This window comes from Xiphophorus couchianus, chromosome 17 (genome assembly GCF_001444195.1).
Source record: "Xiphophorus couchianus chromosome 17, X_couchianus-1.0, whole genome shotgun sequence".
Taxonomy (NCBI): Eukaryota; Metazoa; Chordata; class Actinopteri; order Cyprinodontiformes; family Poeciliidae; genus Xiphophorus; species Xiphophorus couchianus.
The window spans coordinates 9327843-9355680 of NC_040244.1; the positions used below are offsets into that span (position 1 = coordinate 9327843).

The window sequence follows — 27838 nt, forward strand, 5'->3', positions numbered from 1 at the left end:
TGTTAGAAAAAGAGAAATATTTAAATGGAAATATTTTGACTTCCAACATCCACAAGAAACGTTCAAAAACATGAAGTTTACCAACTTTTCTAAAGAAATGCTGCCAAAAAACCCTCAAAATAAACATACAAGCATGGACAAACAAAGCAGCGATTTAATCAATTTAGCATCAAAACCTTACAGTAGTTTTGTTTTGCTCTTTCCCCAGCATTGCGTAAGATTATTGATGATTTCTGAACATCTTAAGGTTGTACGCTGCTATATAAACAGTTGCCCCAGGTCTGAACCGGAAGTGATCGGCGCCATCTTGGTAAGCAATCGCAGCGGAAAGCATAAACGAACCTCGGCTCCGAAACCAACAAAAATAAAGTATATTGATACTTCTGACTGAAGTGCCAGAGAAATACATATAAACAAAATCACCGCTTTTGGGATTTTTCGGCCCGTACGACACAGAATGGGGCTTGTTTGTTGTCATAGCAACTCCATAACAACTGCCGTGTCAGTTAGTTACGGATACATGTTAAAAGAACACGCAAATACTTGAGAGCCCTCTAAAAACATTTATAACTGCCTGTATTAGTAGTTCAAGCAACTAATATACGTCAATATTCATTGATACACAGAGTGGAAACTTTGTTAGCAAAAAAACAAAACTATGTTAGCAATACTGCGCAAGCTAACATTCATGGCCGTCCGTATCTCCGTTCTTGGCCAATCAGCGCCAAGAGTTTCTTTACACATATTCACGATAATTCACGACTCTAATTGTTAAAGAAGAGCAATAAAATCTGATTAAAGTATTGCAGCAAAAAAAAAACAAAAAAAAAACATTTTTCTAGAGAATTTCAGGTAACGTTCAAAATTTCAGAGTACTTTGCCATAAATTTACTAGGGGTTTATTTTCATCTAATTTTGAGATTAATCTCAGAAATTTTCTAGAAAACACAAGGACATTTTGAGTTTCAAACGTTAAAAAAATAAATAAATAAATTCTAGAAAATTTCTGAGTTTAAATCTGTTTTGTTTTTTTTCCAAACTTGGAAATTTCCAAACTCAAAATTTGAGGGATTTTTTCCAGAAATGTATTCCTTCTTTACTCCTCCTTTTCCTTATGTACTCTAAACTCATAAATTTTTAGATTAATCTAAAAAAACCTGAGCTTCAAAAGTAAAACATTTCTTTTTTTTCCCTAGAAATTTTCTGAGTTTAAATATATATATATTTTTACTTTTTATTTATTAACAGATTTGACTTTTCAAACTCAGAAATTTACTAGCTCAAAATCTGAGGGGTTTTTTTCGGCAGAAATTTACATACTACTTATTTACTTTTGTATGTATCTACAATGTTATATTAGAGATGGGATTTTTATCAGCAGCAGTGGTGTGAACTTGAGGAGAAAACCTTCTCCGCCTCTCCATCGTCTCTGCTGCTGGATGCTGGACTCACCAGGTCTTTGGAGGTTCCGAGTCTCTTGAGTCCGTCCAGGGGCAGCAGGTCAGCCGAGTCCTTGTGTGTGAACTGGGTGGCCTGTTTTAGGCGCCTCTGCTGATGCAGGATGGCTTTGTCCCGGATGGCCAGCTCTCCTTTCTTCGCCTCACTCATGCTCTCAGCTGTCTGTGCAGCAGACGGGGTGGACGTCACGGTTTACGGTCTGCTTTAGCGTCCCCCTGTTTTGCAGAATAAACAACCAGATATTCCTCTCTGTCTGGTCAAATCCTGCTCCTGTCTCCTCTCATGTACTTTTCCTGAGCGCTCCTCGGATGTAGAGCTGCATCTTCCTCTGAGATCTGTTCCCTCTGACTGAGAAGAAGAAGAAGAAGGTGGGACTACTAAGTCTGTGCGCGTCTTTTCTACCCTCCCCTCAGCGCTGCCGTCCTTGGATTTCTTCGTTTGCTCACCATTCAGAGCACATCTTCCCTGACTTTACAGAAAAAAATGACAGCTCTTCATGCATTAAAAAATTTTTTAAAATCATGCCTCATGCTGTGTTTTTGCAGCTGGATCTGACCTCACATTGAGGATCAATCTGGCAGATATTGATTTCCTCTGTCCCCCCTTTGAGTGCCACAGCTAAAACCAGAATCCAATTTCTCCCGTCCATTCACTCTATAAATATCCCATCCAATCTTTGTCCGTGACCTCTAGACGATGACACGCTGAAGATGCTGCGGATTTAATGAAAAACAACAACATAACTCTGTTCAGCACAAACAACACGCATGTGAAACGTTTCCTCTTTAGGGTACAGATTTGTTTTTAAACGGAGTCCTTGTGAAGGTGAAAATACAGCGCGCATTTAGAGATGGGGAGTTATTTAAAAGCAAGTGCTGCCCCCTGCTGGTTGCATCTATAAGTCTGATTTTTCCCACTGAAACCAAATAAATGACATAATTCCTCATGTTAAGAATAATGCAGCAATTGAAATTTTAGTTTGAATCACAATTAAATGAGCAATAAATAAATTCACTAGGTTTGAAGTGTTTGTTGAGTGAGGAAATATGAGCAAATGCTGCAAAAACACAAAATCTTACCAAGTATTTTTCATCTAGTTTCTAGTGCAAATATCTTACTACACTTAAAAAAGCAAAACTAATTTAGAAGTAACTTTTCATTTAGAAATAGGGGCTTGTTTTAAGTCATTACTTTAAAAAATACCAGTTACATTGGCAGATTATTTCACTTATAACAAGACATTATAAATGAAATAATCTGCCAGTGAAACTAAAACTTTTTCATCAGTGTTAGAGAATTATTGACTTTAAACAAGCTCCTATATCTTGCTGAAAAGTGACTATTAAGTTAGTTTTGTCTTATTTCAAGTGTATTAAGATATTTTCACTGGAAACTAGTAAAAAAAAAAAAGGTTGGTAAGACTGTTTTTGTAGTGCATTCCAAAAAGGAAGCAAATCAATTATAAAAGCCCAAAATGTAATCTAGGAAACTAACCATTAAAGTGAGATTTTTACAAAGGGATTATTTAAAGTTAATTAAAATATCTGTAAGTCAGTCATAACAGCTGTTTGGTTTACTTAACCTTTTCTAAGGATAATTCAGATTAAATATTAACATCTTTTTCTTTTGGTAACAGGAACCAACCTGCAGTTGCAGAGGAAATCCTAAACATCCTCTCCAAATGGTAAGAAAAACTAAAAAATATTACAAAATCCGCAGCTTATCCATTCAATGTTGTTTTATAAACAAGCGAAGAAAACAGAGATCAAACCCAGAACATCACCTTTATTCTCCAACCAAAACACAACAATCCAATTCCTATAAATACTGCATTTATTACACAAAGTGATCAAAGGTTCATTTCACTGCTCAACAAACATCTGCTGCAACAAAAATAGAAAATAAAAACAGCAGTTTTGGTCAGATGCTGGCGCTGTAATGGAGTCTTGCATTTTGTGTTTTTTCCCTCAACGGTTCCACTGCAATTGCAGAAGGCACATCAGGGACGTTTATTTAGTGTATCTCAGGAAAAATAAGACTGAACAAGGCACTTTGTATCCCGACACATTCAAGGACCCCCGTTCTCGTTAAGGTGTCTGCGTAGACCGCTGCTTTGTCCCTGGTTAGATGTGAACATAAACAGAAGAAATGCAGCTGTAAAGTTTTGGGGGAAATAAAAACATGTAGCATATTGCCGTATTTGGAGTGTAAACATCAGGATGTTATTCAAAATGTCTCCTTTTAGCCTCAAGTGCTCACTAATTATTTTCATTAAGATCAGAGGTGACGTCACACTGTGTGTGTTAAGAGTCTCTGATGTGAAACCAGACTTTAATATTTTAAGACAGTTACATTTTAAACATTTACTGGTGTTTAGTGTTAACTGTAAACATCAGTTCAATTCCGATCCTTATTTTGTGTCTGTAAACAAACTTTATTTACACTCATCTTCAGTTATAGTGGTTTGATGAATTATGGAGATAATCATTAAAGAAAAAAGTTTGTACCGGTAGAGGCTAGTTGATTTTAGGCTGGTCAGAAACTCAAAAATCTGCTCTTTTCCGGTCCCTAAAGGCATCATGCTAATTGCTACAAGGTTGCGCTAATTTACTGAGGGAAAAATGTTACTTTGGGTGAAAAAAATTTACAAAACTGCAGAAATGCCAAGTAGCAAAGGACTGAAGTGAATAATCGGATGTTTGGCTGATGAAAGTGACGTCTTATGGTGCATTCACTGACTGGAGAAGCATTAGGATTTCTGAGTTTGGTCCAATTTCTCTTGAATGTTCTCTCCACTGCAGTGAGCTTCGTTTGGAGGTTCCTCTGGTCCCGGTGGGCCGCTGGTCATAGCGTGTTGGGGAAGTAAAGCGAACACAGCAGCATGTTCTGACCCAGAGCCGGGAACCGCCTGAAGGCCTCCCAGGCGTCAGAGAATATGTTGTATTTGAGGAAGACGCGGTGGTCCAGGCAGGTGGGCAGCCCGATGTCGCGGCTCATGATGTAGACGCCATCGTTGTGCAGCGTGCAGGTCAGGTTCAAACCTGACTTGGACGTGTTCTCCTTCAGCTGGATCCACTCCCCCGTCGACACGTTGTACAACTGAACCGACAGGACGTCCTCCGTCTGGCTGGGCCTCCGCTGCCGCCGCCCCGCCTCCAGTTGGTGGGTGTAGCCGCCCACCAGGTAGATGGTGTCCTCCACCGAGAGCATCTGCTGCTTCCGGATGTGAACCGGACACGTCTGGAACACCGACCAGGAGTCGGAGGTGGGGCAGTAGCGAAGCACATTGGTGTTTCTGTCTGTCGGGAGGGAAAAACGTCGCATCAGAAATAAGCAGGTAAGGCTGGGAGATACGACTTAGAAATAAAACCAGTAATTTTTTTCATACCAGATCAGATTTTTTTAATTTTTTCTGCTTGCTTTCTTTTCTACACTGCAAAACCACAAAATTTTACCAAGTAATTGTGGTCTATTTGCTAGAGCAAATATCTTAGTTCACTTGAAATGACATAACTAAATTAGAAGCAACTTTTCAGCAACATATAAGTCAATAATTCTTAAATACTGATGAAAATGTACTAGTTCTACTGGCAGATTATTTCGCTTATAACGTGGGAAAAATGTCTTTTTATAAGTTAAATCATCTGCATGTGTAACTACCACTTTTTCATCAATATAAAGGAATTATTGACTTAAAACAAGCTCTTATATCTTATATTTTGCTGAAAAGTTACTTATAAGTTAGCTTTGTCATATTTCAAGTGTAGAAATTTATTTGCACTAGAAACTAGACAAAAAAAGCACTTAGTGAAACTTTGTTTTTGCAGTGTAATGACAAAATGACAGTAAATATTTTATCTCTTCTCTGAATTGTATGACAAAAATTACATGGCTTTTGTTTAGTCTTAATATTAGCAGAAAAAATAGAAAATTTAACTAGGAAAATATCTTAAAACTCAAAGGAAAAAAAAGTTGTTTTAATGAGAAAAAAGCTGACATGGTCCATGACATGACCAGATATTTTAACTCATCAGCATCAAATTATTAAGTATTTCTTTGGGTACCAACCTCTTGCGGTGTATCCACCCATGACGTAGATCATTCCCTGACACTCGCAGGCTGAGAACTCAGCCAGAGAATCGGGCATGGAGGACACACAGGTCCACCAGTCCTGCTCTGGGCCGTAACACTCCACTGTACCCAGACACTGACCTCCCACAGCGTACAGCTTCCCCTGGACAGCCAGCAGCTTGAAGTTGGACCTGGATCAGAAGACATGAAAGAATGCAAATGGAGATTATTGAGCAAGTTTTAATTTATCATGCGATTAACTGATTTATTGCTCATTTAATTGTGACAGGCCTACCTCTTTTGGTTGAGAGGAGCCACCTGGTTCCACTCGTTCCTGCAGGGGTTGTAGCAATGCACTGCAGAAATCTCCTGGCTCGTCATCCGGTAGCCGCCCGCTATGAACAGGTAGTTATCCAGGACTGCGGAGCCGTAGCCTCTGACGTTGATCATGTCTGGCGGCAGGTTGTTGGCCAGCGGCTTCCAGCGCTGCTCCACCTCCCCGTACCTGAGCATGGACCAGGGCTCGTCCTGATCCGGCACATCCAAGGACAGACAGGTGAAGTCTCCGATGACCACCAGCGTGGCGGTGCCCTTCATGCGCATCTCCCGGAGCTGGTCCCTCACAGCCGGGGGCAGGCTGCTGAACTCCGGCCGCCGCAGCATGGGGTGGTAGTGGCAGCTCATGTACTTGAGGCAGGCGGTCCTCAGATCGTGGATTCCGTACACTTCAGACAGGCTGTACAGCTCCACACAGTTTTCCTGCCGGATCTCTGAGCTCAGCAGCTTCAGGATGGAGGTAACCTGCAGGAAGGAGGCAGTCTCGATCAGATCCTCCAGGGTCTCGTTGACCACCTGAACTTTGGAGGTGTTGATGAACTCCAGGACCAGCTCCAGGCCCGGGACGCTGAGCCCTTGCAGCTGGACCGAGTCCTCTGTGGACTCCCTCATCCCGGAGTTGTAGAGCGCTCGGAAGTAGTCGCTTTTCTCGATCAGCTTCTTTTTATTCACCTCGTAGGTCCTGTCGTCCACCACGATGGCTATAACCTGGTCCGCTGACATGTTTACCCCCTGCTGTTTGTCAGCCTCCAGGATGAGTTTACAGTTCACCGGCGGGGCAGCTCCGTGTCCGGTCTATATATGGTCATGTTCATCCCATAGTTCCCCATGGAGCTGCTCCCGAGCCTGAAAGGCTAAAAAGCTAACGGGGAAGCTAACCGGCTAAGAAGTAAAACAGCAACAACTGCCTTTTCCTCAGTTAACATTCGTCGGTTCTCCTGAAAAAGTGTATCGAGATCGTAAAAATATTCGCGGTATATTATACAGTATTTCAGACATTTAAATGTATTTTTCTTCTAAATTTCATGAGCTCCATCGGGGGGAAAAACTGTCAAAGACCCTAACTGTTTTGATTCTTTACTTCCTCGTTAGTGTATTGGCTGCTATCTCTGGCTGTGCATGTGCGCTGATGCCACCTACCGATGTGTTTTGGAATAGCAGTTCATTTGCAAATTGACCCGCAGAGATTTAAAAAGTACTTTGTTGCATCATAAACCCTAAAAATAATGGAATAGATGAAAAAATGTTTGGCAAAGCAACACAGTGCATTTCAAGTTATTTAAGTTTAGTTTAATTTACATGAGACAGTTTGTGTTACTAAAATATAATGTTAATAATATTTTAAAGGAATATGTGAAGTTGACAAAAGAGAACTACATTTTACATGATTACATCATGAATCTTACTTAATTTATTTTCTTTTCTATTTTACACAACAACAATGGGATTTAATTGAGTGACATACTGTGCTACGTTGTTAGCTGTGAAGAAAATTGACATATCCCAGTGTTTTCATCCCAGTTCCTTCAGGGTTAAAATCAACTCAGCTGCTCTGCTGTGCTCCTCCTGCCGTCAGTCAAGATAATGCTTGTTATCACAATGGTGGCGTCAGCCTGAGGATTTAAAAGGTTTAACAACGAGATGAAGAAAAGCTTCAACAAATTAACCAGCTTGTGGCAGGAAGTTGTGCTTCAAAATAAAAGTGATTGTGGTGATTCTCAGTCATGTTTATGTTATGAGTTTCAAATTCAACTTAAAGTAAAATGCACTGTTGCCACCAGAGGAGGTGTTGCCATTCCTTTATATATTATGATTTTAGGAAAGAAAAGTACAAATCTTTTCCTTCCTACTCCTACCCCCAAGCAGAAACTAGTAAATTTTGAGATATTAAACATTAAATTTTAATAACAATTCTGCCAATTAATTTAACAATGTGTTATATTTATTAATATAAATAATAATAGGAGGTAAATAATTACATAAATACTCTACTTTTAACCAAAATAAGAACACTAAAATAAACAGAAAAACAAACGTAAGAATAAATCTGAGGACAATAAAAAAAACTAATTCTTAATAACTAAAAAATACTCATAATTTGTTCTTAGGTTGAAATAAACTAAATACCTCAAATTAATAATAAAATAATTCCATAATAATAATTGAAGAATTGTATTAATGCACTGATTTAAAAACATAAATAAAAGGGGAAAAACTATCAAAATAAAAAATCAAGAGTATTCTCCAAAAATAATTGGATAAAAATAAAATACCTCAAAACATGTGCTCTAATTGAAAATCAAAGAAATTAAGTACATAATAAAAATAATTATAATACACTATTATATGTAATAATAATAGTATAGTAATATGTTATGTACTTTTTTATTATATAATAATGCTAATTTTTATGTAATTATTATACCTGTATAATAACTGCAAAAGTATAATATATAACATAATATATTATATATTAGTATATAATATATTTATGATATATTATTATAGAGTAATATATTGTATATTATATAGTATCACAATAATAATAATAATAATGGTTATTATATTTTAGTCAGAAGTAGATATTAACAAATATTTTAGTTTAAATCGGTGCTTTTATTTTTGAAACCCCAGGCCGGAAGTGCTGCTGTTGCTCTTTACGTTCTGCTGGTTTTGCTGCAGGAGGACGGCAGGCGCATCAATGACGGGGACAGCAGTCAAACCTTCACCGCTCGGCCTGTTTCACGTCCGCGGCTCCAGGCTTCGAACTGCCAGCTGTTTGTGATCCGAGCTCAGGATGTGGGGGGCGGTGCGCACCTCCTGCTTCTCCCGCTGCCTCCTTTCCATCCACCTCCTCTTCCTCCTGCTCCTCATCATCAGCGCTCACAGATCAGCAGCGTCAGCCGATGGAGACTTGCAGCCGTGCGACAAGGTGGGTCTGTCTAGTATCATCTGCTAACGTTGATTTGACTTTTACAAGCACGTCTGATAAGTGCATGTTCCTATATTTAACAATTTATATTAAAATTCACCTGAATGCGCTTATGTACCAAGAGCAACTGCATTTTAATTCGCTTAATTAATTAGCTTAATTAAGTTTTCCTTTCATTAAATCTCATGTCTTTTCGGTGACCGGATTAAAAGGCTTTTAATTCACCATAAACTCGCCGCACTCTGAGAAGACGCGGTCTGCTGGCGTCAGGATATGGAAGACCAAAATTGCCATAAATCACTTTTCTGCAGAATATATAAAATCGATCAAAAAAAAAATCTCTTTTCAGCACAGCTGATTTGTGATGAATTAGTGTAGTCTGCACACTAAGATAAGAAAAGTATGGGCAGAGCTTTGCATAATTTTAGAAAACATCATCTAATACGGTGTAATAATGTTGCAAAATTTACAGCATTTGTTCTGGTCACCTCACTAAACACTATTAGCTTAAAAAGTGGCATTCAGTGTCCAGAATAAATGTGGTAATTTAAGCGGTAAGAAGGTAGTCTTACAGTAGTGCAAAAAGTGTCATCTTGATATTTTATCCGTATTTTATGACATCCTAAACCACAAACCAGCAATTTTGTGCGACTTTCTACCCATATGAGAGGTAAAAGTGGCGATTTGTGGCACTATTGGCTGAGAGCTCATGGTTTCTAGTCAAAGTAGACCCCAGCAGTGCATCTCCCAGGATGCTGAATATATTTTTGATTAATTATCCAACTCCTCCATGGGCTGCCACCTTATCGTGGTGGAGGGGTTTGAGTGCCCCAATGATCCTAGGAGCTATGCTGTCTGGGGCTTCATGCCCCTGGTAGGGTCACCCAAGGCAGACAGGTCCTAGGTGAGGGACCAGACAAAGTGCAGCCCGAAGACCCCAATGATGAGTAAAAACATTGGACTTGGTGTTCCCTCGCCCGGACGCGGGTCACCGGGGCCCCACTCTGGAGCCAGGCCTGGAGGGGGGGCACGATGGCGAGCGTCTGGTGGCCGGGCTTTTACCCATGGAGCCCGGCCGGGCTCAGCCTGAAGAGGAAACATGGGCCCCCCCTCCCATGGGCCCACCACCCGTGGGAGGGGCCAAAGGGGTCGGGTGCATTGTGTGATGGGTGGCGGCCAAGGGAGGGGACCCTGGCGGTCCGATCCTCGGTTGCAGAAACTGGCTCTTGGGACGTGGAATGTCACCTCTCTGGTGGGGAAGGAGCCAGGGCTAGTGCGTGAGGTCGAGAGGTTCCGGCTAGAAATAGTCGGTCTCACCTCGACGCATGGCTCTGGTTCTGGAACCAGTCTCCTTGAGAGGGGCTGGACATACTTCCACTCTGGAGTTGCCCAGGGAGAGAGACGTCGGGCAGGAGTGGGCATACTTGTTGCTCCCCATCTCGGCGCCTGTACGTTGGGGTTCACCCCGGTGAACGAGAGGGTAGCATCCCTCCGCCTACGGGTGGGGGGACGGGTTCTGACTGTCGTTTGTGCTTACGGGCCGAACGACAGTTCAGATTACCCACCCTTTTTGGAGTCCTTAGAGGGGGTACTGGAGAGTGCTCCTCCTGGGGACTCCCTTGTTCTGCTGGGGGACTTCAACGCTCACGTGGGCAACGACAGTGAGACCTGGAGGGGCGTGGTTGGGAGGAACGGCCCGCCCGACCTGAACTCGAGCGGTGTTCTGTTGCTGGACTTCTGTGCTCGCCATGGATTGTCCATAACGAACACCATGTTCAAGCATAAGGGTGTCCATATGTGCACTTGGCACCAGGACACCCTAGGCCGCAGTTCGATGATCGACTTTGTCATCGTTTCATCGGATCTGCGGCCGTATGTCTACACTCGGGTGAAGAGAGGTGCGGAGCTGTCCACTGACCACTACCTGGTGGTGAGTTGGCTCCGGTGGTGGGGGCGAAAGCCGGTCAGACCTGGCAGGCCCAAACGTGTTGTGAGGGTCTGCTGGGAACGTCTGGCGGAATCCCCTGTGAGACGGAGCTTTAACTCCCATCTCCGGCAAAACTTCGAACACGTCCCGGGGGAGGTGGGGGACATGGAGTCTGAGTGGACCGTGTTCCGTGCCTCCATTGTCGAGGCGGCCGATCGGAGCTGTGGCCGCAAGGTTGTCGGTGCCTGTCGCGGCGGCAACCCTCGAACCCGTTGGTGGACACCTTCGGTGAGGGATGCCGTCAGGCTGAAGAAGGAGTCCTATCGGGCCTTTTTGGCCTGTGGGACTCCGGAAGCAGCTGATGGGTACCGGCGGGCGAAGCGGCATGCGGCTCGGGCGGTTGCTGAGGCAAAATCTCGGGCGTGGGAGGAGTTTGGAGAGGCCATGGAGAAAGACTTCCGCACGGCTTCGAGGCGATTCTGGTCCACCATCCGGCGTCTCAGGGGGGGGAAGCGGTGCAGCACAAACACTGTTTACAGTGGGGATGGTGTGCTGCTGACCTCTACTCGGGACGTTGTGGGTCGGTGGGCAGAGTACTTTGAAGACCTCCTCAATCCCACCAACATGCCTTCCACTGAGGAAGCGGAGCCTGGGGACTCTGGGTTGGGCTCTCCAATCTCTGGGGGCGAGGTCGCCGAGGTGGTTAAAAAGCTCCTCGGTGGCAAGGCCCCGGGGGTGGATGAGATCCGCCCGGAGTTCCTTAAGGCTCTGGATGTTGTAGGGCTGTGTTGGTTGACGCGACTCTGCAATATCGCATGGACATCGGGGGCAGTTCCCCTGGATTGGCAGACTGGGGTGGTGGTCCCCCTGTTCAAAAAGGGGGACCGGAGGGTGTGCTCCAATTATAGAGGGGTCACACTCTTAAGCCTCCCTGGCAAGGTCTATTCAGGGGTCCTGGAGAGGAGGGTCCGTCGGACAGTCGAACCTCGGATTCAGGAAGAGCAGTGTGGTTTTCGTCCTGGTCGTGGAACACTGGACCAGCTCTACACCCTCGGCAGGGTCCTGGAGGGTGCATGGGAGTTCGCCCAACCAGTCTACATGTGTTTTGTGGACTTGGAGAAGGCGTTCGACCGTGTCCCTCGGGGAGCCCTGTGGGGGGTTCTCCGGGAGTATGGGGTACCGGGCCCTTTGATACGGGCTGTCAGGTCCCTGTATGACCGGTGTCAGAGTCTGGTCCGCATTGCCGGCAGTAAGTCGGGCTCGTTTCCGGTGAGAGTTGGACTCCGCCAGGGCTGCCCTTTGTCACCGATTCTGTTCATCACTTTTATGGACAGAATTTCTAGGCGCAGCCAAGGTGTTGAGGGGATCCGATTTGGTGGCCTTAGGATCTCATCTCTGCTTTTTGCAGACGATGTGGTCCTTTTGGCTTCATCGGATCGTGATCTGCAGCTCTCGCTGGAGCGGTTCGCAGCCGAGTGTGAAGCGGCCGGGATGGGGATCAGTGCCTCCAAATCCGAGGCCATGGTCTTGAGCCAGAAAAGGGTAGAGTGCCTTCTCCGGGTCAGGGGGGGTGTCCTGCCCCAAGTGGAGGAGTTTAAGTATCTCGGGATCTTGTTCACGAATGGGGGAAGAAGGGAGCGGGAGATCGACAGGCGGATTGGCGCAGCGTCTACTGTCAAGCGGGCGCTGTACCGGTCCGTCGTGGTGAAGAGAGAGCTGAGCCAAAAAGCGAAGCTCTCGATTTACCGGTCGATCTACGTTCCCACCCTCATCTATGGTCATGAGCTTTGGGTCATGACCGAAAGAACGAGATCGCGGATACAAGCGGCCGAAATGGGTTTTCTCCGTAGGGTGGCTGGGCTCTCCCTTAGAGATAGGGTGAGAAGCTCAGTCATCCGGGAGGGACTCAGAGTAGAGCCGCTGCTCCTTCACATCGAGAGGAGCCAGTTGAGGTGGCTTGGGCATCTGGTCAGGATGCCTCCTGGACGCCTCCCTGGTGAGGTGTTCCGGGCACGTCCCACCGGGAGGAGGCCCCGGGGAAGACCCAGGACACGCTGGAGAGACTATGTCTCTCGGCTGGCCTGGGAACGCCTCGGGATTCCCCCGGAAGAGCTGGAAGAAGTGGCCGGGGAGAGGGAAGTCTGGGCCTCCCTTCTGAAGCTGCTACCCCCGCGACCCGACCTCGGATAAGCGGAAGAAGATGGATGGATGGATGGATGGATTATCCAACTCTAAAAAAACTCTAATATTCATTTCAGAATTATAATTTCCTACTAATAACTAATAACTGTTTATTCTGTGTGTGTAAACATTGCAGCTGTTGGTGGAAACAAACTGAACCCAACAGGAGGAAATAAATCCTCAGCTGAATTTTTATATTTTTGTTACATCCTGAAATCTCCTGACTGGTGTGTTGAAAAGCTAAATTTTACCCTCTCGCTTCCTGCCTCCAGTCTCCATGACAGCCAGACCGAATCACCCTGGAGACCAGTGAAACAGATTAGTCTGTGTCCTTTTTCTCAGTCTTCTATAAACATAAAGGCAGTGCAGGTTGCCTTCTCAGCATGTTTATTCGACTTCTTCCACACTCAAAGCAAACCGACATTCAGATTATTTGTGTTTGGAGATGAGAGACAGATGTTCACCATGAATAACGAGGATCTTTAGTCGTTTGGCAATGCTTTCACACCTGACCTGCTTCTGAACAGCCTCTATGTTGCTGATTAATTTCCCTGCAGAGGTTTTGCCATTTATTCTCGTAATACGTTCAGATTAATTAGCAGAAAAGTAAATATTCAGCACTGCTCTGCTGCAGTCTGGAAGTCGGACACATAGAAAACTGAATGTTTGTTTGGGTTTTATTGGACAAAATGAAATCAGCTGTGTTTTTTCACCATTATTTTTATTTCCTTGATTTGTTTGGAATGCAGTTCAATATTTTCAAAGATTTGTTGCAAAGTTTTCACAAATCCTGCAATCAGAATACATTTGTTTAGCACGCCCCACGTTTGGAGGCCTTAGTCCTCGACGCGGGCATCGCGGGTTCGACTCCCGGTCCCGGCGACCTTTACCGTATGTCCTCCCCCCTCTCCTCACCCTCCTTCCTGTCTGCCTACTGTCGCAAAAAATACGAGCCACTGGCGCCGCAAAAACTCTTCGGAGAAAAAATTTTTTTAATTTGTTTTGCTACAACTAATTAGAGTTGGGTCAGAGAGTATTTCAGAAAATGTTCAGTGAGTTTACATGTCAAGCGACAAGCAGCCGTCCTTGACAAGAACCCCATTGACCTGCAGTCATGCTCTTGATGGACCCATTAGAGCTCCAACTGCTGGTTGCCATGGTGATCAGGGTCAGTCACCAAAGGCCATTCATGATTTTTTTTTTGTATGATCAGCTTTTCTAAACATTTGGTCATGCATACTATTATCTTACTACATGTTTCCAGGGTTGTTCTCCAAATCTCTCTCAGTCTGTTACTGAATATGTAAACAACCAGAAAGTTCATAATTAATACTTTGCTTAAAAAAAAAAAAAAATTCAATTTCTCTCTAGAATTAAAGCAGAGTTTTAATTTGAAGTGCAAACAAAGATTTTCTAGAAACTGGGACTATAAAGTCTTAGATTAGCATGATGTTTTCTTCTTCTTTCTAAAGTTGGTGCCCTTTCAGGACTAAATTTCAAATCTCCGCCTGGATATTTTTGCTTATTTTAATTGTACGAAGTTCTTTAAATGTCCTGTGAGTAAATATATTTGCCCATTTCTCCATAACAACTGGAACTTTCAATATCTAGCGGTTATTTTCACAATTTACCGTCTATTAAAAGAATGCTTCTTCATGCTCGTTGCAATGGCGGGAGTGAAATTACCGTAATAACCCCATATTGCTTGGAAAGCGCAACGTCTCCCCTTTCATAAACCGTTGGGATTTTTTAAGACAGCGCAAAGTGTGGCGGAATTACGGTACTGCAAATTTGGCTGGATCGTCGCTGACACGTTCTGTCTTTAAGAGTTTTAAGGCATACTTTTCAAATCTCCGCATACCTGCTCTGCTAACTCGGCTAAAAGTGGACGGATCATTGATCGTTTTATGTTTTTACGTGTGGTTTCCACAGGGAGATTACTACTACCAGTACACAGAGTGTGACAGCACCGGGTCAAGATGGCGGGTCGCCATCCCGCTCAGTCCAGGCTCCTGTTTGGACCTCCCCTCTCCAACCAGAGGAACAGACTGCTGTGAGCTTCAGTTTTTCCTCTTCAAACTTGTTTTGTATTCACATAAAGATAACCTTCATATTCTTCTCAGCCTTCTCCTGTCCGGCTGGGATGTTTCTGGAGATGTCGTCCCAGTTGTGCACGCCCTGTGCAGCCGGTTCTTACTCTCTGGGCAGCGGACTGAGGTTCGACCAATGGGACGCCATTCCTGCGGGCTTCACCAGCCTGGCCAGCTTTTTGGATCCTGGGCCAAATGGAGAGGACATTCAGGCCTGTAACAGGTAACAAAAACATTAAAAGGTGTTTTCAATTTGATATATTATGCAAAATTAACTTTTTACGCATTTTTGTACATCCATTTAGGTCTCAACTGCTTTTGAAAACATCCTAAGCACTTAAAATATCCCACCTAATTGTTTTGTTTTTTTAATTTTATGCAAAAATGCAACAAATATGTTTTAGAACGTTCAAGAAGGCATAATAGGTCTCCTTTAAACATAGAAAAATTAAGTTTATGATTACTGTGTTGTTGTTGCAGCTCATCATGGACGCCGCAGGGTGTGTACCTGGAGTCCAACCGCGACGAGTGCACAGTGTCCCTAGTTTACGCCGTCCATCTGGAAAAACAAGGATCCGTGTCGTTCAACTATCAGTATCCAGACAACAACATTTTCTTTGAGTTTTATGTAAGCAATGCTACCAACATCTAGAAGGTGACGTTCTCTGATTCTAAGCATGCTGGGCTCAGGGATTCTGAATGTGTGTTCAGGTCCAGAACGAGCAATGCCAAGAAATGTCCCAGACTGACGACCAGAAGTGGATTAAAGTCACTAGCAGTGGAGAATGGGGAACCCACACAGTAAGTCCATGGTTCTGATGGTTTGTGTCAATGGAATGTTTTACACTGTAAAAACACAAAATCTTAACAATATAATTGATCGAGTTTCCAGTGAAAACATCTTAGTAGATTTGAAATAAGACAAAACTTAGTGACAAGTAACTTTTCAGCAAGAAAATTATACATTTTCTCATCTAATGAAAGGCAGCGTCTCCCATAGCTGCAGCCTCAGGCAGCTCTGTCTACCCATGTCTCTCGTTTGTTTTTTGTTCTTTGGATGGACTGTACTGAAATGTCAGATGTCAGTTTACCCCCTGGGATGCTAACAAATATGCTCTATTCTATTCCAAGAAATAGGAGCTTGTTTTAAGTCAATAATTTATGGTCTAGCTTTTAGTATACTTGAAATAAGACAAAACTAAGTTACAGATAGCTTTTCAGCAAGATATAGGAGCTTAATTTAAGTAAAGAATTCCTTTATATTGATTAAAAAGTACTAGTTCCACTGGCAAATTATTTAACTGTTAATTAAACCTAAAAATATGGATTATCACTCGCATGTTAATTTACTCTATTTCAGTTTAAGTTTGAGTTTTATATCAAAATTAGCTAAGATGCTAACATTAGCATTAGGGTTATAAGTAGCATGTTGATCACTCGTAACGTCTTGTTATAAGTAAAATAATCTGCCTGTTTATCTAGTATTTTTTCATCAATATTAAGTAATTATTAACTTACACCTGTTGAAAAGTTACTTGTAAGTTGGTTTTGTCTTATTTCAAGTGAACTAAACTGGACCAGAAATACTTGGTAGGTTTCTGTTTCCTCACAGAGCGTCTCTTGTTCAGGTGAGCCTGAAGTCGGGCACAAACATCCTGTACTGGAGAACGACAGGGATACTGGTGGGAGGGAAGATGGTGAAACCGGTTCTGCTGAAGAACATCCAAATAGAGGGTAAAATTAAGTTGTGCTCTTGTGACAAATTAAAATACCAGAATCTTGAGAAGCTCAGTTGAATATTTTGCTGCAGGTGTCGCCTACACGTCTGAGTGTTTTCCATGTCGGCCCGGCTGGTTCAGCCCGATGCCCGGTTCCTCATCCTGCCAAGCGTGTCCTAGCAACACTTACTCTAGAAAGGGAGCATCCGCCTGTTCAGCCTGCCCTGAACACTACTACTCACGTACGTACACAGAGAACGAAAGAGCACATAGACAGATCCAAATCCAGTCCATCCAATTTAGATTTGGGAATCCACTTTAATCTGTGGCTGGAACAATTAATCGAGTTAATCACGATTAATCGTATTAATCGGGATTGCGAATAGTCCTGATTAATTGTGATTAATCAATTATACAAATATCCGTTAACTGATTTAGTAGTCAATTAATCACTAACTGGATTATACAGGCTCAAAAAAAGGCTTTTTACTGAAAACAGCTTTAAATTCAAAGCAGTAATTTAGCCAAAACTTTACAATATATATATTTTTAAGATGAAAATACATTTGTCTATCATGAAACACCAAAATGTGTTTCATGACAGGTATGTTATCAAAAAAATAACAACCAAAGTCCGTTCAAGCCGCTGATTTTTTTGTTTTGTTTTAGTGTTTCGTCTCTAGCAGTGATTAATTTGTGAGTGTGTTTTGTTCAGATGAGGGCTGGGTTGAATGTAAGGTGAGACCACCGTGCTCAGAGAAAGATTACTTCCAGATTCACACAGCCTGCGACAGCGAGGGAAAGGTCAGAGGTTTCACATTTCATCCACACACCAACATGAGCAAAATCCCAACAAACAGGTTCTGGGTTTTATCATCCGTGCCCTCCGTCTGTTTCGGCTCCAGACGCAGGTGCTGTATCGATGGGTGGAGCCAAAAATCTGCGTGGAGAACGTGACGGGAGCCGTCAAGCTGCCTGCGACCGGACAGAGAGAGCCGTGCCCGCCCTGCAACCCCGGATACTACAACAGCAACGACTCCACCTGTCTGCCCTGCCCACCTGGAACACACTCTGACGGCATCTACGGTAAAAAATAAAAACATGTCAGGGACAATTATCTCTGCTGTTACTGTGAGCCAGATTTTCCCTGCACTGATATATAATCAGAGTTGGGAAATAACTCGTAAATTTATTCAATCACATTTACTCAAGTAACGGTTTTGAAAACATTTACCATTAAGAGTATTTTCACTACGCTGTACTGTTTACTTTTACTTGAGTAAATTTATTATGAAGCATTTCTACTCTTACTTGAGTAAAAGTTCTGGATTTTCTACCCACTGAATGAAAAACAAACATGTTTTAACCAAAACTTCACCAGACACAGACACACACCTGAGGTTTTTGTTAAAGTTTTATAAGTTTTTTTATTGAAAGAAACTGATTTGGAAAAATGTTCTGTTATTTTTTACTTAGAATTATTATAATTTTCGTCCTGGAAACACCAAAATTTCCACTTAGCTATATTTTGGCCCATCAGATGATGTAATTTTAAAATATTAAATGATTGATAATTTGATCAGTTCTTGAGAACTAGAGTAGACTTGTTACCAAATACTTGAGTCATTTCTTGGATGGCTACTTTTTAAATTACTTGACTAAAAATACAACTCTGGAAAAAAATTAAGAGACCACTTAAAATGATCAATTTCTCTGATTTTACTTCTTTTTATAGGTTTATGTTTGAGTAAAATGAACATTGTTCTTTTATTCTATGAATTACTGACAACATGTCTCTGAATTTCCAAGCAAAAATTTAGTATTTATTTGCAGAAAATGAGAAATGGTCAAAATAAAAAAAGATGCAGTGATTTCAGACCTCAAATAAAGCAAAGAAAACAAGTTCATATTAATTTAAAAACAACAATACTAATGTACTCAGGAAGAGTTCAGAAATTAATATTTGATGGAATAACCAGGAGGTTTTCAATAGGGTTCAGTGCTGTGGGCTCTTATTTTTTCCAGAGCTGCATATTGAAGTCGTTCTGCTCTTACTTGAGTATGGTTTCGGTTACTGTACCCACATGTGTATGTATAACTAAAAGGCTCTCTATCCATCCCTTGTATTAAACTGTTGACACAGATGGTTAATCCTCCTCTGAACAGAGCATTTCTGTTCAAACAGCTTTGCAGCCTGCAGCTTTTTATCATTGTGTGCCTGAATTGATTTTTAGATGTCATATTTGGGTTTCAGCGTGCGCCGAGTGTCCTGCAGGCACTGAACCCGTGTTGGGTTACGAGTACAAATGGTGGAACGTGCTGCCGTCCAACATGAAGACGTCTTGCTTCAATGTGGGGAACTCCAAATGCGACGATATGAACGGTGAGAAAATCAACACCCGGTTTTCTCTACCAACATCTTTTCCAGTTCTTTGCAAAACGGTTCAAACTCAGGGTTGTTGTCCTTCTTCTCAGTTTCCAGGCTTTTACAACCTCCAGTAGGTTTTCTTCCAACATTGCTCTTTATCTTTATTTCTGTTCTGGTTTCTGAGAAACTTAAAATAGGACATCTTGTGGCTTCAAGGGCGCTACAGCAGTCATTCATCCAGCAGCTCGTTATGTTTTTGAGTTAAAAAAGGTTTAGTTGACAGGAAATTTGAAAATATCACTAGATAACTATGTGTTATTGGAAGATTGGAAGATTAATATCTGAACATAAACTATAAAGTCTTAAAAATCCAAACATTTTAAAAAGACTTAAATAAGTAAGCATTTACTAGCCTGGTGGGGAAACAAGTAAAGCCTGGTGGCCCACCAGGCTTATAATACACTGGAGGAAACTCTGGGATTTCTTTTTTTCTTTTTACTTCTTGAGTTCACAAAAAATTCTTGTTCTGTTTACTGATCAATAGTTTCCTTGTCCATCGTGTGTATTTAGGTAGAAAATTAGGTCATAAAATCCCATAAAACAGATCGAATGTTGTGTTTTGAAATGTGACAAAAAGTGAAAGAAAATGTGAAAAAGGTCAAAGTTACTTTTTCCCATTAGATAAAAACATTCTGTTGACCTTTTTATCAATTAAATTGCATTTAACTCTTACCGACTTCTATTATCTGCCTCAATAACAAAATCACATATTCTAGATTGGAATTAAAATACATTTTAAAATATGTTTTATGAAGAATCAACTAAACTATTTATACAGAGTTTAAGCTATTAAAATCAAAGCTGTTGTACATTTTCTCCCTTGTGAATCAAACATTTACTCAACAATGTCCGTCTTAAACATTATTTTGTGTGTATATTTGTTTATTACACTACGTTCAGTAAAGTTAAGCATGTTGGACCCTGTTTGTCAGGATGGGAGGTCGCTGGAGATCACATCCGCAGCGGGGCAGGAAGTTCGGACAACGATTACCTCATCCTCAGTCTCACTGCTCCTGGATTTAAGTAAGTTATCGTTATATTTTATAACTTTGGGTTAATTCACCTCTTTTCCAGTTCTTACCCCCATTTCATAGTCAAACTTCACCATTTTTCCCTTTCTACTTCAGTCTGGTATGCAGTTGGGAAGTAACCAGTTAAACTTACTTGAGTAACATTTTGGAAAAAAAGTTAGCGCTTCCTTTTTATCTTAAAATATCGCTACGCTTACTTGCGTAACATTTCTGAATCCTCTACCTGCTTCACTTGTTCCTCACTGAATGGAGAAAAAATTTGTTTTAACCAAACATTCACCAAAGACAGTTTTGGTTAAAGCTTCATAAGTTTTAACAAGACAACGTTTCTCTTACCTGATTTTATTTATATAAATTAATTTCATTTTGACATTTTTAAAATACCAAAATTTACACACAAGTTTAAATGTTGGTCCGTCTGATTATGTAATTTTTAAATATTAAATGATTGATATTTTGATCAGACGTTTTACCAAACACTTTTTTACTCTTACTAGAATAATTTCATGCACGGCTACTTTTTACTTTTACTTAGAAACTTGAATTTTTAAAAATAAAATCCACTTTGAATAATCTATTTGAGTTCCTGGAGGAAAATGCAAAGAAATTAAAGGCAACTTGAAACTTTTGCTTTATTTATATATTTAACTGGCTGAGTGGTGACACATTAACTGTTTTAGGGTTGTAACTAACAGTTGTTGTGATGATTAATCGATTAATCGGATAAAATTACCTTGTGCATTTTGCAGATATTTAATTCAACCACTTAAACTTTTTTTTTTACATAGTATTAGTGATATATTAAACACGCAGTTCCTTTTTTAAATAAGAAAGTAGACATTTTTTTTGGCCTAAAATGCAGTCACAAAGCATTCCTTTAGGGAAAACGCAATCATTTGCAGCTAAAACAATATTTCTAATATCAACATGTGAAAGCTCTGCTCTTTCTTTAACATCAATAAAGTTTATGGCTGATCTGTTTTTTTTATTAATTAATAATTGGATAGACTATTTGTAATGGAATTTGAACTGAGTGAAGCTAAAACTGCCACTTGAGGAGTTTTGGGTAAAACATATTTACCAACAAAAGTTTTTTTTTTATCTTAATTGCAAAATGTTTAGATTTTTTTGTTCAGTTTTGGCTTAATTACTGCTTTGAATATGTTAGTTTTTCAGCAAATAATCTTTTTTTTTTAGTTAATGATTAATTGATTACTAAATTAGTTGATTTCAGTCATCGATTAATCGTTTCAAACCTAGTGTTTGCATAACATCTTTGCTTGTTTTTGGTTTCAGGGTGCCGGCGTCGCTCTCAGGGATGACCGGTGGAGAGATCGGAAAAATCACATTTGTGTTCGAGACGATCTGCTCTGCTGACTGTGAGCTCTACTTCATGATGGTGTGTGTCTCAGTGTGTGTTGGCAGAAATTACAGAGCCCCCTAGTGGACATGGAGAATTTTATTCTTTTGTGTTCCCTCGCAATAAATCTGTTTTGCTTTTTCATTCAGCACATAAGTTTGAGGTGCATCCTAAAGAAAAAGATAAAAACCTTTAGATATCTCACTAACAATTAGAATTGAGTAGTAACTAGTTACTTTTACTCAATAGCATTTACGAGTAACTTTTTTAAAATTACTTTTAGTGGTTTTTTAGTATTTTTACGACACTGTTCTTTTTACTTTTACTTTAGTAATTTTATTACAAAATATCTCTACTCTTTTTTTGTTTTAACCAAATATTTACCAGTTTTTCAGTTTCATATAGAAAGAAACTGATTTGGAAAATTTTTCTTTAGCCTAACTTTATTTTTTGTTACTTATATGAATTAAAATACCAAAATTTCTGCTTAACTTTATATTTTGGTCCGTTTGATTATGTAATTTTTAACTATTAAATGATTTATATTTTGATTAGTTACTCAGTACTTGAATAGACTACTTACCAAATACTTTTTTCTCTTTCTTGAGTAAAAATGTGTTGAAGTTACTCTACTATTACTTCAGTAAAATTTGTGGGTACCATTGATAACAAAATATCAACATAGGTGAAAAAAACTTTACGAAAACCTTTAATTGTAGCAGAAAGACGTTCAGTATTCAAGATGCCACATGAACTGACAAGTACATTACTGAGAGGAAACACAAAAGAAAAAACAAACATGTTGCCTAGGAGAAGAAATGAGCACTTTGTGAGTTTTTCTCTGTTTTGTCTTGGGCGCCCCCTGCAGGATGTGAACAGGAAGAGCACCACAGTGGTGGAGTCCTGGCAGGGCAGTAAGGGGAAGCAGGCGTTTTCCCACAGCATGACGAGAAACGCCTCTGTGACGTACACCTGGGCCTTTCAGAGGACGAGCCACGCTTTGGATGTGAGTAAAATCTTCAACAACAAAACCTCTCCGACCTTTTCCATCGCTTCTTTAAAACCAGCGGATTAAACCCGCAGGTGCGCCGTTACGTCAGCGACACGGTGAAGATCTACTCCATCAAGGTGACCAACGTCCTGGACGGGGTGGCGTCGGCGTGCCGGGCCTGCGCTCTCGTCCCGCAGAACTCGCAGCGCGCCGGCTCTTCCTGCGTTCCCTGCCCCGCCGGGTTCTTCATCGACCGGGAGACCAACAGGTGCCAGGAGTGTCCGGCCAACACACACCTGGCTGGGCGGCACACCTACGGCCAGGACGCCTGCATCGCCTGTGGACCCGGAAGCATCAGCAACAAGGTACAGAGATCCAGTAATCCCAGTCTGGACTGGGACTCTTGTTGTTCTTGCTTGTGTTTTACAGTGTTTGTATTATAAATATGTGATTCCAAATGTAAATTTGACTTTTACAGTGAAACTAACAGATACACTGACAAAAAGATCAACTGGATTATTATCAAAACTGTTGTTTCTTTCAGGAGCATTCCCGCTGCTTCAGCGACTGCTTTTTCACCCACACCGAGAACAACAGAACGCTGACCTTTGACCTCAGTCCCATGAGTAACGTGGCTTCGCTGATATTGGGGCCAAGTTTCACCTCTAAAGGCACAAAGTATCTACACCTGTTCAACGTGAGCCTCTGTGGCCATGAGGTAACTGATCTCTGAAGATCAGCCCTATGTACGTTTGTCTAAGTTATTTAATTCCTAAAATACGAAGCATTTAGAAACACAGTTTTATATACAGAATCCACATTTTCTATAAATTATTATAAAAAATAAAAAAATAAAACACTTCACTATTTCAAGTATTTAAAAGCAGTGGCGCCCTAATAGTACGGAAGAGGATTAGGACCATTAAAAAACTAATTCTGACGTTTTTCCTCTCAGAATCTTGTCTTTTATTCTCAACATTCTGACTTTGTTTCTTCAGGATTCTTGTTTTTTTTCCTCAGATTTTTGTTTTCTTCAGAATTTAGATCACCCTCTCAGAATTCTTTTTTTTTCTTCAGAATTTTTATTTTTATTTCTTCAGAATTCTTGTTTTTTTCTTCAGAATTTTTTTTTCTTTTCTTCAGAATTCTTATTTTTTCTTTAGTATTATTTTTTTCCTTTAAAATTTGGACTTTAAAGTCAGTATATTTTTTTCAGTGCTCCTAATCCTTCTCCCTAGTTCTTAAAAAGTGACAGCCCTAAAGTCATCTTCTTCTATGAAGACAAACATGTAAAAACCTTATAAATAAATAAATACAATATGAAAAATGGAATTAAATTATTTTTTAGCAATTATTACTTATGCCCCGTTGAATTTGTACTGGCCTCATCTATGAACATTTTCTGGGAGCACCAGTGTTTGTAGAATAAAAACCGAACGATAAAAATAGAGAAACAGTGCTGTTTCCGTTTCCTTCTCAGGGAAAACGAGCTGCCGTCTGCACCGATAACGTCACCGACGTGTCCAGCAAAGACGACCAGAGTGACCTGTCTCAGTTCGTCAACACGGTGGACAGCTTCCTGTGCCAGTCGACCATCATCCCAGGAGATGGGCGGGGCTTCAGGATGGCCATCTCCTCCCAGTCCATCAGCCTGGCTGACACATTCATAGGTAGAAACTGCTGGTCTGCTTTATGTCGCCCCCTGCTGGTGAAAGCTGATCTGACCCGTTCTTCTCTGCAGGAGCAACAGTGGACACGGTTCTCAGCGGAGTGAACGCCAAACCGGATCTGTTCCCAGAAAATCCAAACGACGTTCCGGACATCAACTTCTTCTACAGGTGGAGACAGACAGGTGATTTTTATTTGTCCTGGTTGGTTCTGGGCTTAATGAGATTTTCCTTCAGGTCAACGCAGGCGACGGCGTCCTGTGATCAGGGTCGAAGTTCAGTCATCACGGTTCGCTGTGACCCGGAAGCGTCAGACAGAGGAGAACTTTCTGTGCCCAGGTACAGCCGACACGGTTCTGACCCGGTTCCTTCCATCCATCCATTCGTCCACTGCAGAACAGCTACCATAGATTCATTGAGATTTTTTCTCCTAAAATATTTTTACTTATTAGCAATAAAAACTCGAAAATTTAAGCATCAACACATTCAAGTTGAAAATAATGTTAAAACACAAGTTTTCAATTGGACTTAAAAAGCTTAACAGCTTTAATAAAATGCCAAATGAGGAGAAATAATTACACTATATATATATACTGTATATACAGTATATATATATATATATATAATATTATGTCATGATCATGTCTGTAAATCACGTGTTTCAATCCTTGGTTTAATTCTGTGTAATAATATTAGGACATTTGTCTTAGAGGCTGAAATTTGAGTAATTTCAGCTTTAAACTGTTAAATACTTTTCTTAAATCTGATGTTCAGCATTGAGTTTCCTGAACCTACATTCTACAGAAACACCAACAACATTAGGTTGAATTTCCCAAACTAAATAGTTGAACATTAGAGATTTATGTTAAAAAAGGAAAGGCCCTTTTTCACCCTGACTGGATTTGTGCAGCTCCTGTCCTGCAGGGACGTGTGACGGATGCACGTTTCACTTCCTGTGGCAGAGCGCCAGCGCCTGTCCGCGCTGCACCGAGGCCGACTACCACCTGATAGAGGGAGCCTGCAGGGGGGGAATCCAGGTAGCAGAGAAAACATTTTAATCTGGCAGGTTAACGTCTCCCAAGAGTTTATCTCAACTTTCTTTCAGGAAACGCTGTACGTGTGGAACGAACCGAAGCTGTGCACCAAAGGCGTGGCGCTGCCTTCTCGAAGCTCCGCCCCCTGCGAGGTCATCGCTCTGTGGCTGAAGGTTGGGCTCGGCGTCGGAGCCTTCGTCGCCGTGCTGCTCGTCTCCCTCACCTTCTACTTCTGGAAGAAAAACAAGAGGTGGGAACACCTGCAACAGGCCCATTAAATGACTCAGACGTTACTTACAGAGGAATTTGATGTAATGACAGTGGAGACGGACGGCAGCTGAGTCACTATTACTGTCTGATTTTATTTTACCTGAAAAACTCTGCAACATAGAGCTGAAAACAAACATATTTCTTCATGTAACAGAAACTCTTTATTTAGAATAGACAGAGTTGAAGCCGTTTAGATAAACTGCATACTGGGACAATAAATATGATAAAACATTTATTTCTTTACTTTCATTTTCCCTTGTTTTTTCAGTATTTGGTAAAAAAAGTGTTTTATTCCAGACAGGATAGAGGAAGGCTGCTGCAAAAAACATCCCCAGAAATAATTTTAAAAAATAAATAAATACAAATAAATAAATATACTTCACTGATGTGTTAATCAGGGTCAAAAAACACATTTTTTTTTATTTTAAATTGAGACAAGTAACTTTATCTTTTTTAAAAAATATTGTTTAAATTTTACACACTAATTTAATGTAGTTTTTGTCATTTATTGTGTGATGTATTTCATTTAATAATTATTTATTTAAATTATTACACTTTTTATAGATTAATTTGATTTATTATTAAAATTTCATATAAAATGTTTTTATTTATCATCTCAATAAATTTCAATTAACAATGTTTAAATTATTTTTAAAAACTGACATCAGAAATGTCATTTTTACTATGTGAAACAACTAATTTATAAAATAATTTATAAATAAGTTTGAAAATAGGGTTGAATGCAATTAATATTTGCAGTTAAGCTTTTAAATCAGAATTCTTTAAGAAGCCGATTTCAAATGGGAATGCTTTTCAAGATAAATATTTGTGTTTGTGCCATAAATTCACTCTAGAAAAATAAGTAATCAATAATTTATCATGAGCATTTCTCTTTATCATGAAAGCGCCACAAAATATTGTAATAAAATGTTACATTCATAATTGCATGCAACAAATCTATAGATCAAAAAATTATTTCAAAATTAATATTTATGAAATAAACATTTTAAAAAGATTGGAAATACATTCAATTTCTAGAAACACTTAATCTAGATGTAGAAATATTAGTTTTTTAAAATGATTTTATCAGATAAATTCATGTTTTTTTTAAAAATTTGCCCAGTGCTGAAAGTCCCAGCGATGTTTGTGTCCAGGTTGGAGTATAAATACTCTCGTCTGGTGATGTCCGCCAACAAGGAGTGTGAGCTTCCAGCTGCAGACAGCTGTGCACTGGCGGAAGGAGAGGAGGCCGAAGACGACGTGGTTTACACCCAGAAACCCTCCCTGCTGGGGAAACTCAGGGCCATCGCCAACAAGGTGGGCACAAACACAGAAAAACACAAAATCTCAGCAAGGTTTTTGGCCTAGCTTCCAGTGCTAATATATTAGCACACCTGAAATGAGACAAAACTAACTTAAAAGTAACTTTTCAGCAAGAAAATTATTTTTCTCATTTAATGAAAGAGCAGCACCTCTCAGACTCAGGCACCTGTCTACCCAGGTCTTATGATGCTTATTTGTTCTTTGGACAGGATTTACTTTATGCTATGCTAAGCTATGCTAAGCTATGCTATGCTATGCTACTCTAAGATACAGAAGCTTGTTTTACGCCAATAATTCCTTAATATTGATGAAAAGGTTGTAGTTATTAGTGAAATAATCTGTTAATGGAACAAGCTATTTTTCCCATCTTGGCAGATTATTTTACTTATATCTACTACTTTTCATTAATATTAAACAATTATTTACTTAAACAAGTCGTTACCTCTGAGCTAGTTTTGACTTATTTCAAGTGTAGTAATATATTTGCACTAGAAACTACACAAAAAATTATTTGTGTTGTTTTAATGTTTTAAGTGGGAAAAATGACACCAGTTGGAAAGTTTTTTTTTTCTTGCTTTATTCATCTGATTTGTTTTGTGTTTGTCAGCATGAGGGCGGAGAGAACAGCGAGTCGGTGCAGCTGAACTCCTCCCATGCCGATCGATGGGTCCTGGGATAAGTTTCCTGATGGACGGTGATGCGTTCGCTGTCCAGAGTCCTGTGTCTCTTTTTTGCTATTGAACTGCAGACAGCCTGGATAATACATCGTAATTTTCCCCCACAGTTTAACTCCATGGATTCAAAAACTGCACCAAAAAACAAACGTCATCTTAATGTTTTTTGTACGTTTTGTATTTTATTTATTTTCTGTTCAGGGTTATGTATTTATATTGTTATGATAAAGAACGTTTATTAAAGTCCTGTTTGACTTTATTAGAAGGTCTCTCAAGTTAATGTCCTTCAATATTATCCAGTGAATGGAGGCGGACTTTATAGAAAAACTGTTTATAAAACTTAATTT

General features: G+C 40.5%; 3 protein-coding genes and 1 long non-coding RNA gene across 4 annotated transcripts in view; 2 read left to right on the top strand and 2 right to left on the bottom strand.

Moving 5' to 3' along the window:
* Nucleotides 1-2262, bottom strand: part of nrip2 (nuclear receptor interacting protein 2) — a 33295-nt gene extending 31033 nt beyond the window's left edge. Inside the window, exon 1 of the mRNA XM_028043395.1 lies at nucleotides 1453-2262. Coding sequence (XP_027899196.1) covers nucleotides 1453-1608 — 156 coding nt within the window. The 5' untranslated portion in view covers nucleotides 1609-2262. The remainder of the gene's footprint in view (nucleotides 1-1452) is intronic.
* Nucleotides 93-4372, top strand: LOC114160694 (uncharacterized). Its single transcript, XR_003598835.1, has 3 exons — nucleotides 93-310; nucleotides 3095-3142; nucleotides 4260-4372. It is a non-coding gene; the product is annotated as an uncharacterized LOC114160694 (long non-coding RNA).
* On the bottom strand, nucleotides 3224-7767 carry klhl42 (kelch-like family, member 42). Its single transcript, XM_028043392.1, has 3 exons — nucleotides 5825-7767; nucleotides 5527-5720; nucleotides 3224-4757 (listed from the first exon to the last, which is right to left on the bottom strand). The coding sequence occupies exons 1-3, from the start codon at nucleotides 6586-6588 to the stop codon at nucleotides 4303-4305; spliced, it is 1413 nt and encodes a 470-aa protein (XP_027899193.1). The 5' UTR covers nucleotides 6589-7767; the 3' UTR covers nucleotides 3224-4302.
* Nucleotides 4665-27838, top strand: LOC114160687 (UPF0577 protein KIAA1324-like). The gene is made up of 23 exons (XM_028043388.1): nucleotides 4665-4795; nucleotides 8548-8797; nucleotides 14838-14958; nucleotides 15029-15218; nucleotides 15476-15623; nucleotides 15707-15796; nucleotides 16624-16729; nucleotides 16806-16955; nucleotides 17429-17517; nucleotides 17619-17799; nucleotides 18968-19096; nucleotides 20074-20164; nucleotides 21469-21571; nucleotides 22401-22538; nucleotides 22616-22888; nucleotides 23068-23241; nucleotides 24004-24193; nucleotides 24265-24361; nucleotides 24428-24529; nucleotides 25101-25227; nucleotides 25296-25474; nucleotides 26649-26811; nucleotides 27425-27838. The coding sequence occupies exons 2-23, from the start codon at nucleotides 8663-8665 to the stop codon at nucleotides 27494-27496; spliced, it is 3048 nt and encodes a 1015-aa protein (XP_027899189.1). The 5' UTR covers nucleotides 4665-4795; nucleotides 8548-8662; the 3' UTR covers nucleotides 27497-27838.

Excerpts from the sequence above, each read along its gene's own strand:
- klhl42 (XM_028043392.1), bottom strand. The coding sequence starts at position 6,588 with ATGTCAGCGGACCAGGTTATAGCCATCGTGGTGGACGACAGGACCTAC. Across the intron at positions 5,721-5,824 it reads GCTCCTCTCAACCAAAAGAG|GTCCAACTTCAAGCTGCTGG; the intron begins GTAGGCCTGTCA and ends CTTCTGATCCAG. Across the intron at positions 4,758-5,526 it reads GGGTGGATACACCGCAAGAG|ACAGAAACACCAATGTGCTT; the intron begins GTTGGTACCCAA and ends CCCTCCCGACAG.
- LOC114160687 (XM_028043388.1), top strand. The coding sequence starts at position 8,663 with ATGTGGGGGGCGGTGCGCACCTCCTGCTTCTCCCGCTGCCTCCTTTCC. Across the intron at positions 15,797-16,623 it reads GAGAATGGGGAACCCACACA|GTGAGCCTGAAGTCGGGCAC; the intron begins GTAAGTCCATGG and ends TCTCTTGTTCAG. Across the intron at positions 24,530-25,100 it reads GGAGAACTTTCTGTGCCCAG|CTCCTGTCCTGCAGGGACGT; the intron begins GTACAGCCGACA and ends GGATTTGTGCAG.